Source organism: Onychostruthus taczanowskii, unplaced genomic scaffold, assembly GCF_017590055.1.
Source record: "Onychostruthus taczanowskii isolate IOZ18803 unplaced genomic scaffold, ASM1759005v1 scaffold86, whole genome shotgun sequence".
NCBI classification, from domain to species: domain Eukaryota; kingdom Metazoa; phylum Chordata; class Aves; order Passeriformes; family Passeridae; genus Onychostruthus; species Onychostruthus taczanowskii.
The window spans coordinates 3,085,978-3,105,291 of record NW_024506552.1 but is presented as its reverse complement, the minus strand read 5'-3'; the positions used below and the strand labels follow the sequence as shown (position 1 = coordinate 3,105,291).

General features: G+C 54.3%; 1 protein-coding gene across 2 annotated transcripts in view; it reads right to left on the bottom strand.

Annotated features, from left to right (window-relative positions):
* The window catches only part of STX1A (syntaxin 1A), a 68,544-nt gene extending 49,545 nt beyond the window's left edge, over nucleotides 1-18,999 (bottom strand). For both annotated transcript variants that reach the window (XR_005954128.1, XM_041424980.1), the window contains exons 1-3: nucleotides 18,964-18,999; nucleotides 3,257-3,334; nucleotides 2,045-2,144 (exon numbers count right to left, since the gene is read on the bottom strand). Coding sequence is in view for 1 of the 2 variants with exons in the window: in XM_041424980.1 (XP_041280914.1) it covers nucleotides 2,045-2,144; nucleotides 3,257-3,334; nucleotides 18,964-18,993 (208 nt within the window). In the remaining variant the exon portion in view is untranslated. The remainder of the gene's footprint in view (nucleotides 1-2,044; nucleotides 2,145-3,256; nucleotides 3,335-18,963) is intronic.
* Between the last annotated feature and the right edge of the window lie 315 nt (nucleotides 19,000-19,314).

The following is a 19,314-nucleotide window of genomic DNA, read 5'->3' as shown; positions in this document are numbered from 1 at the left end:
TTCAGGAACACAGGAGGGTGGGGGTGAGGCTGCCAGCAGAGACAAGGACCTGGCAGAGCAGGTTCAGAGGTGGCCACCAAAATGGTCCAAGGGCTGGGACAAGGGGCAGTGGGGTCAGACTGGACATGGGGAAGAAATGTCAGACTGTGAGGGTGGTGAGAGGCTGAAAAAGGCTGCCCAGAGAAGTTGTGACTACCCCATCCCTGGAAGTGTTCAAGGGCACATTGGACAGGGCTTAGAGCAAGTGGTCCACTGGTGCAGATTTAAGGTGTCCCTGCCCATGGCAGAGATGTGGAACTGGATGGTCTTTGAAGGTCCCCTCCAGCTCAAGGTACTCTGTGATTCTGAGTCTGTCCACTGCTGAGCCCTACCACACCTCCTGAGCACACCACAATGCCACAAATCCCTGATTTCAGATTAATGTGTGGCTCCTCTCTTCCTGTCCAAACAATTCTTGATGTGACAAACTCAATTCTCTACAGCACCAAGGCAAAGTAATGCTGTAAAACAAAACCAGAAGCACTTCCAATGTCCTGGATGCTTCTGGAAGTCACGGGAATGTCACCACATCTTGTTCACTGCAGATCTCAGATTTTTAAATAGATTATTATGCTTTTAGGCCATGAGTGCCCTTTGCAGCCCAAAGTGCACCCCATGCCATGCAGCAGCCAGGAGCACAGCAGCTCTTCCCTAAACACTCCCAGACAGGAACACTGCAACATCTTACAGAGAAAGCACAAGGGCCTGGAGGACGATTGAGCAATAGCCTGAGACATGTGAACTCCCTTGAGAAAATCCCTGATTCCAGGCTTGGCCAAGGAAATTTTAGCTGAGGAGCAGCTGCCAGGAGAGGGGAGCCTGAGACAATTTAGGAAGGGCCAATCCTTTAAAGTAATTACAAAATCTACTGATTTGACATAGGGCTGGATGCAGGGTGTGTGTGGGCACCCTCCTGGGACCTCCAGGCCCAATTCCACAAGCAGACAGGGAATTGCAGAGGGCAAATGAGAAATGGACGGGAAGAGGGTAGATGAGCAGAGAGAGAGACCTGGTCCCAGCTTTCCAGCCTCTAAGCACTGGGAGCACGAGCAGTGTTCAGCCCATGGAAACAACACCTTTGCCAGAATGAGGGCTGCCAGTGGGCTGGAGCCATCCTGCAGGGTCACACCTGCAGCATCCAACCCCCCTGTGACACCAGCATCACGATGGAGGTGGGCAAAGGGGAGCCACTGGGCTCAATGCTCCCTGAAGGTGGAGCCTGGGGCAGCAGAGCTGCTGCAGGGCTGCCCCTCAGCAGGTGAGCCTGGGCAGGCTCCAGCCCCATCCTGCAGAGCTCAGCCCTGCTCTCCCCACACAGATCAGCCCTCAGATCCATCCATTCCACAGTAAGGGCTTTGGGCTGAAGCTGGAAAGCCTCTGCTGACCTCACCACCCCACAGGCAGCTCCTCTGGCTCTCCTGGGAACAGGGGACCACAGTTTCCACAGTTCTAACTCTGCCAGATCCTCCAGACACCCAAATGTTGCCACCCTTTGGGTGCTCAAATCCCTCACTCCAGCTCCTGGCAGCAAACTTTTTCTCTGGAAGAAAAAGCTGGTGAAGAAAGAGGTCCGGAAGGGATAGACTCTTTGACCAGCCAGCAACAAATTGTCCCCAGGACAGAGATGCAAGGTCCCAGCTGCCACCTCTGGCTCAAAGAGGAGCTGTAACATTTCTGGGCCCAAGCAGGTAACACTTGGTCTGTTCTGCCTTATCCATTCTTTGGGATTTTCCTGGCAGCCCAGGGCAAGACAACAGCCAACCACCACAAAAACAGCCACTTGCTGTTCCCAGCCTCCACACTGCCTCATTCCTGCAGAAATCCCTCTCACTGGACTCTCAGCACCTCTCCAGGTCTTAAAGCCACCACTCAGCAGGCCAGTCCCAGCCCTCCCTCACCACCCAGCCGTGGCCACCTGCACACCCAGGGGACTGTGCCTGGCCCCAGCCAGCCCAGCAGGGAAGCCACGTGCCCACGGAACCCATGGGGCTCACGGCTCACTCACTCTCATCAGGGTTGGGGGAAGCCAGAATGGCGCTGTGCTTCCTTTTCACTTCTTCCACATTCTCCGAAATTTTATCAATGAAGCCTCGAATTTCTTCCACCTGTGAAGTGAGACAAGAAGACAGGTGGTCTGTGACAGACCTGGACTCTTGGAAAGTGAAGGGATTATTACACCCAAAGCAACCATGACATGTCTGAGCCACAGCAAACATCCTCCTATATAAATATTTTCCAGCTTGAAACTACAGCACCACTGTGGAATCAGACTTCTCCATCCCACCAGCCAGCTCTGAGTCACAGCAGTGTAATACAGAGTGTATGTCCTGTATTCTTTGTGATACACTGAGAAACTTCTGGGATTTATATAAATCAGCAGCAGATTGATTCCCAGACTCTGTGCCACTGGCAGAGCACTGCTGAGACTGCACAAGCCAGGCTGGTAGTGGCTCAGACCCCATGGCTCCTTAAAAAGCTCCAGAAATGCCCAATTTGATCCACACCCACCCCCCATTCCAGGGAGGCCACATTTTCCAAAAGATCCATTCTGGCATTTTCCCTGCACTTCTGTGCTACAGGAAGACACCGGCATCGCCCAAGAGGGGAAACCTCTCCTGTGTTCTCCGCCTGCCAGGCTGCTCACCCTCTAACTCAGTCTTCTCCTTCGGCTCACACCACTCCTTTGCTCATCTTCCTCCACCTGCACATCAGATTTATCCCAGTTCCCACTCCATTGCCTGCACAGATCCTTTTTAACACCCCCCACACACATGCCATGCTAAGGGTGTGCTAAAAATCCGCAAGCAGATCTTACAGCCACCCACATGCCAGAAGACAACCTCTTGTTTGGGAACGGGAGGCACAAAATTAAATCAATCCCATGCAGAGACTGCTGCTCTGCAGAGGTGCTCTGGGGAAAGGCCTGAGAGCTGTGTGTGAGGCTTCCCTGGGCAACAGCCTCGCTGGGTTCTGGAGGAGCAGGGGAGCAGGGAAACATCCACAGGGCAGCACAGCCTCAAGTCTGCAGGGAAGCCAGGTTCCTGATGTTCAGCACTCAGCACAACCCTGAGCATCAGCTGAGCAGCACCAGCCAGGGCAGGACCTTCATCCCCATCCCAGTGGCTGCAGGGAGCCTGGACTGTCCACACCCCGCCCTGGTGCCAGCAGAAAGGTCTGAACCAGCTTCAAAGCCACACTGGAGGAACAAAGCTCTCACCTGCTCAAAGAACTCATCCATGAAACGATCCCGGTCCACACTGACAGTGACTTCATCGTCGTCATCACTGTCCTTGGCCTGCAACAGCACAGAGAGAGAGAGACATCAGCGAGGGCTTCCTGCAGAGTTCATGGCTCTATTTCAGAGCTCCCATGAGGAACCTTCCCCTTCTCCTGTGCTAACCTGCTCCAAGGAGCTGGGGCAAACACTAGCCAGAGTGTGGAACACCCCAGGCACTGCCACTCCAAGCCTCCAGGGCTCTGGGAGAGCAGAGAACAGACACATCCAGCAGTGAGGGATGGCCAAAACACCAGGGCAGCCAGTGCCCCACGGCACAACCTCCGCAGTGAGCACGGGACACAGCTCAGGACACCCCACATCCAAGGAGTGAGACCTTCCAGGGCACCCTCAGCCCTGTGTGAGCACACCAGCTCTGCAAGGAGCAGGAATGGGAAACACCAGACATTCCACCATGGGAAACACCAGGCTGCTGCAATGGGAAAGCATGAGGCATGTCACAATGGGATGCTGGACTGGGAAAGTACGAGGGATGCTGCCATGGGAAAACACGAGGGATACTGCCATGGGAAACACAGGGAATGCTGTGATGGGAAACACAAGGAATGATGCCATGGGAAACACAGGGAATGCTGTGATGGGAAAACATGAAGGATGCTGTGATGGGAAACCCAAGGGATGTTGGACTGGGAAAGCATGAGGGATACTGCCATGGGAAAGCACAAGGGATACTGCCATGGGAAACTCAAGGAATGCTGTGATGGGAAAACATGAAGGATGCTGTGATGGGAAAACATGAGAGATGCTGCCATGGGAAAGCACAAGGAATGCTGTGATGGGAAAGCAAGAGGGATGCTGCCATGGGAAACTCAAGGAATGCTGCCACAGGAGAAAGCATGGGCGATGCCGTGATGGGAAAACACGAGGGATGCTGTAATGGGAAACATGAGGGATGCTGTCACAGGAAACACAAGGAATGCTGCCACGGGAAAGCATGAGGGAAGCTGCAGTGGAAAACATGAGGAAAGCTGCACTAGGAAATGTGAGATGCTGCAATGGGAAAACATGAGGAATGCCATGTCAGGAAAACATAAGGGATGCCATGATGGTAAATAGAAGGGATGCTGCCATGGGAAAGCACAAAGGAAGTTGTGATGGGAAACACAAGGGATGATGTGATGGGAAAATAAAAGGAGTGCAGCAGAGTGCAGGAAAGGTGGGAGCAAACAGATAATACAGCAGAACTAGTAAAGTCACAGCAGGCAAATGAGGGGTTGTCCTTGTCTGCAGAAGCATGTGTGTCATTGTCACCAGAGATGAAAACACCTCCTGTCCCAGCAAGGCGGGGGCTGCAAGCTCTCAAGGGAAGGAAAAATTACAGTCCTGCACATAAGGAGACATTTAAAAGATTATTATCCAAAGCAGCTACACGATGGAGGGAAATGGAAAATTAACAGGTTGGAAAAGTTTCCTCTTACTCCATCCTTACAAGAGAGAAGAAGCCAGTGGAATGGAGATTTAAGACAGGACTGCCTCTGCTCATCTCGTGATGATTGCAGTTTTTTCAGACAGTTACACATCACCCCATGGCCCCTCTGCACTCTGCAGAGAGGTAGCCACACAGTCTCCAGAGAGAGCCCTCTTACATTGAAATAAGTCAGATGAAATATCTATCCTACCCCCTAAAATTGTCTTTCCACCCTACAGTGACTGACTTGGGTGGTATCCTCTGGAGACCTCAGCTTTCAGCTTTGCCACCACTTGTGGCACTTCTTGCCTGGGTAAGTAACTGAATAAGTCATGTGGGATTCCATTTTCTTCATGGTGGAAAATTCACATAACTCGTTCTTATACAGTTGTACAGACCTCGTGGGTGACTCCAATTGGTTAGTAGCTTTCTTGTTAATTACTTTATTGGTTAGTAACAAGTGGTTATTCTGTATTGACTGGAAACTCAAACTCTCAGTGCGTACTGCAGGGACAGCTGTTTGTGAGAGACAGTTTTCATTTTTCTATCTAACAGTGTAAAAACAATTTATACATGTGCAAGTTGTCTTTCACCCAGGAATAGATTGTTATGTTAATGAACTGCTCGCACCAGGATTGCTCTCACATGGGAACTTGCAAAAGGCTAGCCTGACAAGGCCAGCCACTGATTTTAGGAGAGAAGGCTTGATTTTATTAAGCCTTTCTTTATAATTTTTCTACCTTACTACAACAGGTAACTCACTCCCACACAGTTATCCCATTCATGGTTATCCAGAGCCTTTGTGATCAAGAGCTCCCACAGTTCTGGTGAAAATCTCACCCTGACAAGGAAGAGCGGGCATGGTGCTGCTCCTACCCACCACTCCATGGGCACAGAAAACTGTGCCCTAAAGTCTGAAATTGTGACCATTTGTGTCACAGCCACTCAGGACAGGAGCTGGTGGTACCATGAGGCTGGGGCATGGCCAAGGCTGCCATCCTGGGGATGGTTGGTACATTTAAATCCCTCCAGTCATGGTGACTCCACCGCTGCCCTGCACAGCCCTTCCTGGGTTTGACAACCCCTTCCATGAAGACATTTTGCCCAATATCCAACCCAAACCTTCCCTGGAGCAACTCAAGGCCATTTCCACTTGTCCTGTCACTTGATAACCTGGGAAAAGAGAGTGACCCTCACCTGGCTGCACCCTCCTGTCAGGGAGTTGTGGAGAGTTAGGAAGGTTCCCCCTGAGCCTCCTTTTCTCCAGGCTGAGCCACCCCAGTTCCCTCAGCCCCTCCTGGTCCTCCAGACCCTTCCCCAGCTCTGTTCCCTTCTCTGGACATGCTCCAGCCCCTCAATGTCTTCCTTTTCAAGGGGCCCAAAACTGACCCCATGAATTGAGCTGCCTCAGCAGTGCCCAGCCCAGGGGACAGTCACTGTCCTGGTGCCACTGGCTGCCTGTGTGCTGGAACAAGCTGGGGCTGCACAGTCCCTGCAGCAGGCACTGCCTTCTGCATCAGGCAGGGCCAGCTTCTTCCCTGAAGCTTTTTGCTTCCAAAATTCTGCAGTTTGCTCACAGCAGGTGCACCCCACCTCTCCCATTCCCTCCAGCAGTCACAGACCAGCACTGACAGCCAGAGCACAGCTCAGGCTTGGGGCAGAGCTGGATACGTGACCACATCCAACACCTCCCACACCTCCCTGGAGCCAAGGGCAGGATTTGGCCACAGGCTCTTTTAAATCCTCCCTGCATGCCAGTGCCACCAGGCAGCCCAGTCCCTCCTCCTGTCCTGTGTCATGACTGCTCCAGCCTTGCTCCAAACCATCTTAGCATGGTGACAGCTGTCACTGTCCCAACCCCAATGCCATTCCTTCTGCCTGGCTGTAAGCTCAGGTCCACCTGGGGTCAACAACTGCTTCCAGAGCAATGCCCACATGTGCTCCATTGCTCCCAGAGCATCCCAAGCACTCTCCCAGCACATGGCAGGAGGGCTCACCATCGAGAAGGTCACAAAGAACCATGTCCTAAAGCTAGGAATGTGTGGGCAGAGCTTTGCTACAGAGACACAAGTACCACCCATGTTCACATTCCACTTTACACATCACACGTGCCTGCTAGGTTGGTGTTGTGCTTGATTGTAAGCATCAACAGCTTTGAAGCATCACACACTTTGGTGGGCGGCACCAAGAGCCCACTGGACGGGCAATAACAACACAGACCCCCACCTACACCCCCAGGATCCTGGATAATGCCAACAGATCCTGGGAACAACGCTGTGAGTGATGGAAGATGCACCTGCCAATGCAAACTCCACCCTGGATGTGTTCCCAGGTCAGGGGATCTTTCCTCCCCCACCCTGCTAAGCCTCCCCACGTCAAGGACAAGGACATGCACAGCAGCCCCACAGATGGAGGGACACCTGTCCTGCCTGCAGCTCCTGCCACCTCACCATGCACCTGACAGGACAGTCATCTCCAGCAAAGAGACAAAGGAAAGGGGGCTGAGAGCCCCCTGTGAGGATGGATCAGGGGATCCTGCTGGGTGACAAACAAGACTTGACCTAGCCATGGGCACTGGCAGCACAGAAAGCCAAATGTCTCCTGGGCTCACCCTCAGCAGTGAGGGCAGCAGGGAGGGAGGGGCTGTTCCCCCTCTGCTCCCTGCTGCCCTGGAGCTGCCTCCACCTCTGGGGTCCCAGCACAGGACAGAGGTGTTGAACTGAGAGTGGAGTCAGGCTGGACATGGGGAAGAAATGTTGGTCCCTGAGGGTGGGATGTCCGCAGCTGTGGCTGCCTCTGGATCCCTGGAAGTGTCCAAGGCCAGGCTGGACAGGGCTTGGAGCAACCTGGACTAGTGAGAGGTGTCCCAGCCCTTGGCAGGGGATGGAACTGGATGGGAAGCACCAGTCAGACCCTGCCGCCCTGTACAGAAAAACACACCTTCAACACAACCTCCCCACAAGCCTACCCAGCATTTTTTGCCATCATTCTAGCAGGATCTCAATTTGCCAGAATTCTGAGCCCCTTTCTGAAGCCTGTGAGCAGAGTATTCCCACTGCTAATTTTAAATGAAGACTTGCACAGAAACCAGGAAGGCCAGGGACTGGCAGCAGAGGAAGAGCAGCAGGAGAGCAGGGTACCTGCCAAGATGTTATTGTCACCTCTTGCTTGCCCCTTCCACATCCAAAACAGGCCTGCCTCATTGCACAAAGGATGCCACATCCCTGCCTGGTCCTACCTGTGCTGCCCACTGGACCCTGCCACACCCAGAAATCCTGCAGGAAGGGGACCTACCACCCACGGAGGGGGTTTCTGCCAGAGCCACACACAGCCTTGCCAGAGGCACTCATGCTTGAGGGTACACCACTCCTGGGAGCACAGAGGCTGATGGACAGGCAGAGAGATGTTATTTAGGGCAGGCACTGGACAGGGGGAGTGGCACAGAGCCCAGCCAGAAGCCCCATGAAGAGGAAATTACACAGATGGAGCCTGCTGGTCAGGAGGGCACATGTCACTTGTCACTCCGGGCTGGAGAAGGGCACCATCTGTCCAACCCACGTCACTGGAAACACCCTCAGTGCCACCCTGCCTCTCACCCCCGTGTCAGGGAGATCATCCCACCCCACCACGCCCAGCCCTGGGCCAGTAAGACCAGGCACATTCACTAATGGGTGACTCGGACTGGAGCCAGAGGGGATGCCAGGGAGAACAGCTCACGGCATGCAGGGCACTGATGGATCAGCTGCTCCCAGCATCTCCCTCCACTCTGGCCCTCACTGCTCCACCCCAAGCTTCAGGTGTCCCCCCATGATTAATTCTAGTAAAAAAGTAGGAATGAGGCCAAAACTTTAAAACAACAAACTAAAAAAAAAGAGAAATAAATAAAAAAGAAAAAAAAAAGAAACATCTTTCAAAAGGAAACATAAGTGTTTTGGCTTCATGCATCCCAACTGTGAGCATCCCAGGTTCCCAAAGGCACATGGAAAGCTCCCGTCTAAGTCAAAGCTACCTGCAGGTGCTGCTCAGCACAAGCAGCAAACAATTCCCCAGCCTGGGAACTCACAGTGCCAGGCACAGCATCCTCCCAGTGCCCCCCCACTTCTGCCTCAAGGCCCTGTCAGGCAGCACCAAGGCCCTGGGCTTCCAGGCTTTTCCCCACACAGGGTAGGTGAGGATAACCCTTCTTTTGCAAGGTTCTTATTTCTGCAGTCCACCAGAGGCCAAGCAGTGGCACCATGTGGGCACTGTCCTGGCAGCTGGGATGGCTCTGGGAGCTGCTGCCTCTTCAGTGCCACTGAGCAGCAGGAGCTGGATGGGGAGGGCAGGGCAGTCAGAGCTCCTCCAGCAGCTTTTGGAGCCTCACAGGCTTCTAAGTGCCCTCCACAAGGGCCAAAATCCCAAATGGAGGCAGAGGCAAACTGTGACACCATCCCTGACAAAAAGGAGTAGCAGATGGGAAGACATCGAGAGCCCCGGAGCATCCCGGCTCTATTCTGAGGTTTTGTAACCAGCACATGTTAATAAATTCATTCCAACCCACCCCATTCCCTCCCCAAGCACTTTCTGAAAGAAGCAAAGGAGCACAGAACCTGAAAAGACTTGATGCTTGCTCTCCTCCAAACAGCAAAGCTGGCAGGGTGGGCTGTGAGGGGCACAACCAGGTCTGTCACCTCAGCATGGCCACAGGCAGCCCCAAGTTCCCGTCCTCTCCTGTCAGGGCTGCAGAGGAACACCAGGCTGAGCCCCTGCTGAGCACACCTGAACCCAGACCCATCCCTCTACCGAGCCCTGCTGGCACATTTTCCTGGGAAGCACCTGTGCCCAAACACAGCGAGCCCGGGCCTGCCTCCAGCACCCCGGGGCTGTGGGCCCAGGCCACGCTGCCTCCCGCCCTACAGAGACAAGGCAAGCCTCACAAAAGCACAAGGGAAAGGAAAAGCCACACCAGCTGCCATCCCCTTTTAGGGACCACTCAGTAAGCAAAGAAAGGCCTCATATCCCTGAGATGAGGGGGCTGCTCCACGGCTTCACTCCCAGGCTGCATCTGTTTGTTTGTGTTTATGAACACCTCCGTGCTGCTCTGCCCAGCTGAAGAGATCCCAGCCATCTGGGCTTGACTTGCTTTGTAAAATTATGTTCTTTTTGTACCACGACAGGACACGGCAGGATGCACGGGCTGCTCCTGGGGCTGCCTCTGAGCAGCTGTGGGTCACGTCTGGGATCGCGTCCCCACACGGAGTGGCACACGGGGGTCCAACACCCAACAGCAGTCACCTTGTTCCCTACATCCAAACCCCCAAGGCCAGGGCACTGCTGCTGACACCAGAGCTCCCAGGGCAGCTCATTCCAGCATGCAAGGAAAGACAAGGTCACAACAACTGAGCAGCGAGCAGCACTGCCATCTCAGCCATCTCACAGAGCCCAAAGGACACACAGAGAACGCAGAGATGCCCAGAAACATCCCAGCCTGGCTCTGCAGTGCTTGGCAGCACAAGGGCAGCTCAGCACAGCCTCACCTGGACAAGGTGCAGGGCACCCAGGGATCTCCCACCCCCCAAACCAGTCCCTCGCCCTGCAGCTGCCCTTCATGCCTTGTGCGGGCTGACCGAGAACAGAGACTAGATGAGCCAAAGAATAAAGCAGGGATTTATCAAGAGGTCTCAATGGATCTAGCTTGAGCAGCACAAGAGCCCAGCCAGGGCTGCATCCCAGGTGATCCAAAATGCATGACCACTTACAGAGTCTCTCACTTTTTTAAGTTCTGCTCCATTTTCATATTGGAGTTAATTGTCCAATTACAGCTCCAGCCCATGAAGTCCCATCCTGCCTGTTTTTCTCTCTTCATTCCACATTGTTTGTGCTCTTGGGCCTGAGATTTGGATCATTTGTCCTTGGTCCCCAGCTAGAGAAGGAATTGTTTTGTCTCCCTACTCTGTGCAGAGAGCTCACCATCCCCTCATATGAAGCCCAGACCCACACACTAAAGCAGCACAGAATCTGAAAAACACAAAATCTAAACCTGAGGCATCACCCTGACCTTCCCACACTTCAGGGTTTGCTTTAGGCATCTGCAGCAGCCAAAAAAAGCCCTTCATGCAGGGCTGAAGTCCTGTTCCTGAAGGTTTCCAGGGAGGTGGTGCCAAGGCTGAGGATAAGGCCAGCCAGAGGGTGTGCTCCCAGGAGACAGCCCTGCAGAGCTGAACCACCCAAAACCATGCCTAAAACTACCTGTGGTCTCAGCCCCAGCCCTTTCTGCAGACCATACAGTGCATCACGATGAATTGGCCATTCCATGGCCCACAGGCCCCAAACTCAGCCGTGTCCTATTCCAGCAGTAAATCCAGCTGGCCGCCTGCCACCAGTGCTGCTCTCCAGGGATCAGTGCTGGGGCCACTCCTGCCTAACAGCTTTATCTATGACATGGACAAGGGGATTGAAGGCACCCTCAGCAGAAGACACCAAGTTGGGTGAGATGGTGACCTGCTGGGAGGATCTGCAGAGGGATCTGGACAGGCTGAATCTATGGGCCAAGGCCAATTCTGTGACATTCAATGAGGCCAAGTGCCAGGTCCTGCACTAGGGTAACGACAACCCCATGGAATGCTCCAGGCTGAGGGCAGAGTCACTGGAAAGCTGGGAAAGGCCTTGGGTGCTGGCCAGCAGTAGCTGAACACAAGCCCCGGTGGGCAAGAGGCCAGTGGCACTTGGCCTGTATCAGAAATGAAGTGTCCAGCAGGACCAGGGCAGGGATTGTGTGCCCCTGCGCTGGACACTGCTCAGGCACCACAGTCTTGGGGTCAGTTCTGGGCCCCTCACAACAAGAATGTCATGGAGATTCTGGAGTATGTCCAGGAAAAGGAATGGAGCTGGGGAAGGGTCTGGAGCATCAGGAGCAGCTGAGGGAGCTAGGAGGCTCAGCCTGGAGAAAAGGAGGCTCAGGGGGGACCTCACTGTCTACAACACCCTGACAGGAGAGTGGAACCAGGTGGGGGTCAGGCTCTGCTCCCAGAGAACAAGGGACAGGGCAAGAGGAAATGGCCTCAAGTTGTGCCAGGACAAATTTAATTGGATATTGGGGAAAATTTCTCCATGGAAAGGGCTGTCCAGCCCAGGTGCCAAGGCACAGGCTGTGCAGGGCAGTGGTGGAGTCACCATCCCTGAAGGGATTTAACAGATGTGTGGTTGTGGCACTTGGGGTTAAGTGCTGGCCTTGGCAGTGCTAGGGAAACAGCTGGATCATAGAGGGGTTTTCTAACCTAAGCAATTCTGTAATTCTAATATTCACCAAAACCAGCCCACACCTTCCCATTAACAATTTTTTTACGAATAAAAGTCCAAGGCACAGATGACTTCAGCATTCAGCAACATCTGTATGAGAAAGGTGGTGTTTCCAATTTCCAACACTAGCAGTGCAAGGAAGAACTTGATTTCCAAGAGTTTTGTCCTTAGGTGCTTGCTTGCATTACTGCAAAATAATTCCCAGCCTTTGGCACAAAGTCCAAGCCTTTCATCAGAACTGTGATCACTCTTAAGCTCAGTTTTAAAAACAAACAGATAAAATTCTTCTTAACTCTGAAGAGCAAGTGCCAGAGCTGCCACCAGTCCTGGAGAGGGAAATGAGCTGAACTCACTGACCTCCTCCTGTAGCTCTGAAACATGGACAGCACTATCACCTACTGGAAAAGCATCTGTACTTTACAGCCAGTACTTTATAAATTTACAGTCATGGCTGAAGAATGATTTGGTTAAAAAGAGACTTAAATAATCTGAAATTAAATTTTTAACATCCTCCACTAAGTGGCATCATCATGGTTACAGGTCCTGTGCAGACCAGAGCTTCCCATGGCAGCAGAAGGGCCTGCAGCCACAGCACTCATCCCTTCTGTCCTCTCCATTCACCAGGGTCAGCCCTCAGAGAGGTCTCTGCTGGGATCATCACCCTGCTTTGGTGTCTGCCAATGTCACCAAGCCCTGGTGATGCCCACTAGTGACACTGCAGCCTAGGAAACTGTCAGAGAAAAAAGAAGGAAAGTCTCAGGCAGAGAAGGTGACACAGGCAGCACCACAAGTCCCATGGCTGTGAACACACTCCACACAATGGTTATCCTGCAAATCACCTCACCTACAAACAGGCACTCATGGAACACTGATTTGGAATGGACCTTCAAGGATGCTCCAGTCCAACCCCCTGCCTGGACAGGGACACCTCCCACCAGACCAGGTTGCTCACATGGTCATGAAAACTCGATGGCATTTCTCTGGTGCTCTTGCCTAGACCCTATTAAAGAACCTCAGTACCATCCAGGTGAGACACTGATCCTCCCAAAAGGCAAAGGTCCTCTGGAAAACCAAAACAGTCATTTCATACACAAACCCAAAGTCTGACAGAACCTGATGGAAGACCAGCAATGGCAGGGAAAAAGGCAGAGCTCATACTGGAAAACCTGCAGCACACATCTGCAGAAGTACAGCAGCATGGAAGTGGCCACAGTGGCAGCACTCTCCTGAAAATTCACAGAACAGTGAGCAGAAAACTCCATTTTTAGTTATTTCCCATGAAAAGAAACCTGGGTCTGCAAGTATTCACTAGAATCTGGAAAAATGCACTTTTAACAGAAAGTTCAGTCCCACCCTGCAGCAAATTTTGATGCTGCACAGGCAGATCTGTCCCCTGTGCTGGGGTGTATCCTGAGGTGCCTGTGGATGCCTGAGGAGGAGGAGGCAGCAGGGAGGAGGAACCTTCTCCTGTAGAAAGAACATGCTGGCCTAGGAGCAAATGAACACAATTTGGGCAGGAGATTTGGAATTCTATAACAAGTCAGGAGCTGGTTTAGTGGAAGACGTCCCAACCCATGGCAATAGGCTTGGATGATGATATGGCTCTTTGAAGGTTCCTTGGCAACTGAGGGGAATCTTTTCTTGAGCCTGAGCTCTCCAGGCTGCTGGAGCAGAAGGACTTCCTTTTCTCCTCTGGATGTCCCCAGGCTTTTGGCCAGCAGATGTCCTGGGCTCCACTCACTACTTCCATCATTCCTGCAAAGGTGATGGAGAAAGAGACCCTCCTGCGAGGGGAGAGCTGCTGCATCACTACGGACAATTCTCAGAGTATCACTGAAAAAGGGTGAAAGATGTTGCAGAACATCTCTCATGCAGGACCTGAGCACCCTGAAGTCTGTCTGCAGTGTCAGCCCCATCCCTGGAAGTGTTCAAGGTCAGACTGGAAGAAGGCTCAGAGCAATCTGATCTAGTCAAAGGTGTTCCTGCCCATGGCAGGGGTGTTGGAATCTCGTGGTCTTTGAAGGTCCTTTTCAAGCCAAACCACTCCGTGAGCCCATGACACACCACACGCCCCAGCCTGTTCCCTGTTCACAGCTATAAGTCTGCTCCCTGATTTGGGGGGCAAAAGCAGTGCTCACATTCCCAACACCAGCCCTGGTTCTGGCCACTGCAGGCAGGGGCACAGGCAGAAGTGCAGAGGTGCAAGCAGCTTGTGACACCCCTGCCCTCTCCTATTCTTTCAGTTCAGCAAAACTTTCTACTCCTTGTGCTTCCACAGTTGCCTCGTTTCATGTTTTTCCTAAGCAAAGAGCCTCTTTGGCTTTGTGCCTGGTCTGGTCCTGACACAGCACTGCTCCATCTCCATTTCCCGTGGTGTCCTCTGCTTGCCCTCCCCTCCCCACATCTCCTGCAGGATCATCCCAAGGCGCATGGACACTCCCCTGAGGCAGGTGTGCTCAGGTCACCTGGAGCCACAACAATGCCACACACTCTGTCTTCCTGGCCTTCCACCTGGGCTCACTCTCCTCCTTTTGGCTAATATACATAATTTTCTGGAAGAAGCAATTTATCACAGTACTTAGCTTAATGAGCCTTACTGTACATGTTCTGCCTGTAGTGATAATTTTGCATATTTCCTGAGAAATCTCGTTAATGGGGAGATACATGGCAAAACAAACATTTGTACAGCTTCCGAGCAGCTCACACACAAAGACACTTGGATTGAAACAACAGGGATGAGACTGAACCCTTTTGGCTCCATCCTCTCAGACACCCAGTGCACAGCTGACATACCTGACTGCACTTATTATCACTCTTGTCACTCTCTGGTGCCCACACTGGCACCAGGTCTCAGTGGGTCAAGAGTATTCCTGTATTTCAGTTGACTTCAGTGACCACCAAACCCCCACGCACCAGACCTGAAGCGCCCCAACACATACCAAGGGGCCCTGGGGCTCAGTGTCCCTCTGAGCTCTGTCTGTCCCTCAAATCCTGTCCATCACCCCACCAGGCCCCTCCCAGGCTGGGGACACGACACACCACCCAGAGCTCACCTAGAGCCTGGGCTTTGCCTGCAGCCATGTTTAAAGCACAGAAAAGGGTTTTCCCAGCTTTTGGCTTGCCCTACCATAATGTGCACCCACTGCTGTGAACAGTGTCCCTGTGACAGACCCCTCAGCTGCTGGGGAACACAAGAACATCCCACACAGGAACATGTGGGAACACAAGAACATCCCACACAGGAACATGTGGGAACACAAGAACATCCCACACAGGAGCATGTGGGAACACAAGAACATCCTACACAGGAACATGTGGGAACACAAGAACATCCCACACAGGAGCATGTAGGAGCACAAGAATATCCCACACAGGAGCATGTAGGAACACGAGAATATCCCACACAGGAGCATGTAGGAACACGAGAATATCCCACACAGGAGCATGTAGGAACACGAGAATATCCCACACAGGAGCATGTAGGAACACGAGAATATCCCACACAGGAGCATGTAGGGCTCATCTGCATCACTCCTGTCACCTTCCTCCTTGCCCAGCTCAGCAGACCCAGCAGTGAAGATTCACCAGCACATCACCCCTCCTGCTCCAGGACCCCAAGGGAGCAGGCAGAGCAGCTCCCCTGCCGCAGTGCTTGTGGGATCAGGAATGCTCCAAGGGCAGCCATGATGTCTGACCTGCCACGGCAGCTCTGCTCCTCCCCACCCCCAAAAATCCAGCATTTCAGTAATGCTAAAGCCCGGCAAGCTGAGGCAGAGCAGGCGGAGCTGCGGGCACAGCCATGTGACAGCCCCACTCCCGATGGGAGGGACACAGGACAGCTGAATTATTTACTGTGACCCTTCTGGATGAACACATGAACTCGAAGGCACTTATGGCAACGAAGAGGGTTAAAAAGGGAAAGGAAGATGGCCTCTAAACAAGTGAATATATTCATCTGCAAGGTCTGTAGGGACTTCTGCAGCCGGGGGGTTCTGGAAAAGATGGAGACACACAAGACCTGACCTCTGCAAACAGCAACTGTGCTCGACTTCACATTTGTGCCCCCAGGAGAGAAAGCCTCAGTAGGAACAGTATGGAATTAAGAGGAAGGGATGGAGCAAGGTCGGGCTGTGAGTCCTGGGGCACTGCTGCAGATTTCAGTGCCACAGGAGGGGAGAGGGCACATCCACAGAGCGGACCTGGAGCCCTCCTCGCTTCCTCTCTCCTTTTATTTTTAACTCCCATCTCCCACTACTCCCACTGGCAGGAGGCAGCGCTGGGAGCAGGGACTTGGCTGTCAGGAGTGGGGATTCAGCCAGCTGGGGAGGGCAGTGGCACGGCACAAACACACAAACATCACTGGAGAAATGAAAAAAAAAACAGCTGTGGAGATGAACAACGGGCACAGGGGGAAAGCACACCCCAAAAAACGGGCCCTGCCCATGGCTGGGGGCTGGAACTGGATGGTTCCTTCCAACCTAAACCACTCTGTGATCCCATAACACTGGCACATCTCCCTCACTTCCTCCTACTCTCCAAACACCATTCATAATTATTTTACCATTTGGACCTGTGTCACATCCTGGAAATCCCAATGCCTCACTCAAACTGAGCTGCCAGCTCTATGGCATGATGGAGCACCACAGGACTCTCACAATGCTGCATGTACACACCATCTCATCAGGGTTTCTTTTGGGGGTGCTGGGGAACGGGACCAGCTCCAGACCCACTCCAGGTGGGCAGGAAACACCACTGATAGCCACAGCTGCGACACCTGCACCTGCAGAAGCAGCTGCAAACAAAGCTCTGCTCGGCCCCATCCAAGGCATCCTGCACAGCCCATCCTCAGCAGCTCTCCTCCACAAAAAGAGGACACGTTTTATCTGTAAGTTAAATTCCCTATCCCTGGTCCAGAGCAAACCTGGGGGCACTACTCCCACAAGGGCACTAAATAAGCTCCAGCAAGTCTGATCCAAACCAGAGCCGAGGTTCAGAAAAGAGCTGGGATTAGCATTTTGAATTTCAAGTACCATTTAAAAAATCCCGTTAAGACATGAAGCTCCTGTCCTGTAGAGCAGTGACCGCCCTGCATCCCCTCCTCTTCTCCAACAATGCCAGCTCTTTTTTTATTAATCCTTCCTTTTTATCATCCCTGGCAGAATTTAAACACTGTATTAACATGGGAAGAAGCAACCCAGGCTATTAATGAGGCAGCAGAGAGGATACAAGTTCAAACCTCCTGACTCTGTCCACTGCAGCACCTTGCTCCTCCCTGTTGTCTGCCAGCACCAAGGGTGTAAATGCATGCTGCCTCACTCACTGCAGTCCTGCCAGGGGGCACCCACTCATATTCGGGGCAACTGGATGCTCAAAAGCATTCCTCCATCCCCAGGAGTCCCCGGGAAGAATGCTGCATCCTCAGCATGAGGCTGATGAATAAGGAGCAGCAGCGGGAGTGAGGCGAAAACACATTTTATTTTTCTTAAGGCGTATTTAAAGGAACAGAGAAATTTTAAAATACTCCATGGCATCACTTCTCAGCCAGCAACGGCTGCCAAAAGGACATTCATGAGGCTTCTTTTTACTATTATTATTAAAAAGCCTGCTTTCCAATCCCATTTCACAGCCTGTGCTGGTGGTGGAGACAGAGCCCCATGTTTGGGTGTTTTCCAGGCAGAGTGGGGAGGCAGCTCTTGGGGGAGCCTCTTCCTCTCCCAGAATCCACAGCCACCCCTGGGCACATTCAGTGAGCCCTGGGCATTCAGAGGTGCCCAATCACCCCAGCAGCTGCCCACCATCCCCGACAGCCCCCCCCCAGCCCCTCGCTGGCATCACTCCAGCCCCATCCTCCTGGTGTTTTTCAGACCAAACCAAACTCCCAGCCAAGTGATGCTGGTGGCAGCTCTGATGCCCGACCAGACTGGACACCACAGTCGTCCCCACTGCCCCGAGCTCTGTGGCAGAGTCCTCCCCAAGGGACAGACCCTCCTGCAATCCCGGGTTCTGCAGCGCCAACCGTGAAGTAATTAAAAAAAAAATCCACCAAAAAAAAAAAAGGGGAGGAAAAGACCAAACAAGAAAAAGCACTGCAGGGAGGACCAGGGGGTGGTACGGGGCGGGGGCTGGAGCAGCACCCCGGGATTTCGGGCTCTGCCCCTCCGGCCACTGGCGCTGTCCCCAGGGCTCGGCCCCACGCGTGGGCAGCAGCAGCACGGCGGCCCCGAGGATGCCACAGGGGGCCCGGCCATGGGCAGCGGGGCACCGGAGCCTCCTTCCACCGATGCTCCATGCGCGCAGCCGCCGCCGCCTGCCCCCGCCCGCGCTCCGGGACGGCGGGGGGCTCGGAGCCCCCTGTCCGCGGGACACGGGACCGGCTACGGCCGCACACCAAGCCCGAGGCCTCCCCGACAAGCGGGGTCACGGCGCTGGGGTCACCGCGGTGCAGCGGCCGCAGGCGCCCCCCGGGCCCGCCGCAGCGGCTGCGCCGGAGGATGAGCACGCAAAACGGGAGGGGAGCGGAGCGGGGCGGGCACGGCACGGTCCCGGCGAGCACGGCACGACCCCGCCGCCCGCGGGCAGCCCCCGCCCGCACCGTACACACACACGTCCGTATCCGCTCCTCCCAGCGGCGATGCCGCTCCTCCGCCGCGGCCCCGGTACCGCGCAGATCGCCGCTCGCACCGCCCGGGGCCGGGCAGAACCGCAGCGGTCCGCGGCGTGCGGACGGCGCAGCCCGGGGGACCCCCCACTCTAATCCCGACATCCCCACGATGGCCAGGGAGCTCATCACCTGCTCCCAGCCCCCGCCCAACCCCCTCACCGCCGCCGTTCAGGGCAGGGCGGCCCCTGCCCAGAGAGGGGGGCCCAGACGGCTTCGGGCGGTCCCCGATGGGGCAGAGGGCTGCCCGCATCCCCCGCATCCCCGGCTGCGCCCCGCACTCACAGCGCGCAGCTCCCCGGTCCGGTCCTTCATCCTTGCCCCGCTGCCGCTGGGAACGGCCAGAGCGCGGGGAGGGGCGGGCGCGGAGCATGCGTGGAGCGCTGCGGAGAGGGGCGGGGGGACACCGGGGGGACCCTACCATGGCGGGGGGGACAGTGGCGCGGGGACACTCACAGCTCGGAGTCAGACTGCGGGGAGGCGGCACGCGGGGTCTCACATCGCGGGGACGCGACCGGAGGAGGGGATGGCACAGCTGGGAAGGTCACAGCTATAAGGGGATGTCACCGGGGGCGGGGGGGCGCGCCCGGGGGAAAATGAGGTGTCACAGCTGCGGGTCACACCCGGAGGACCGCA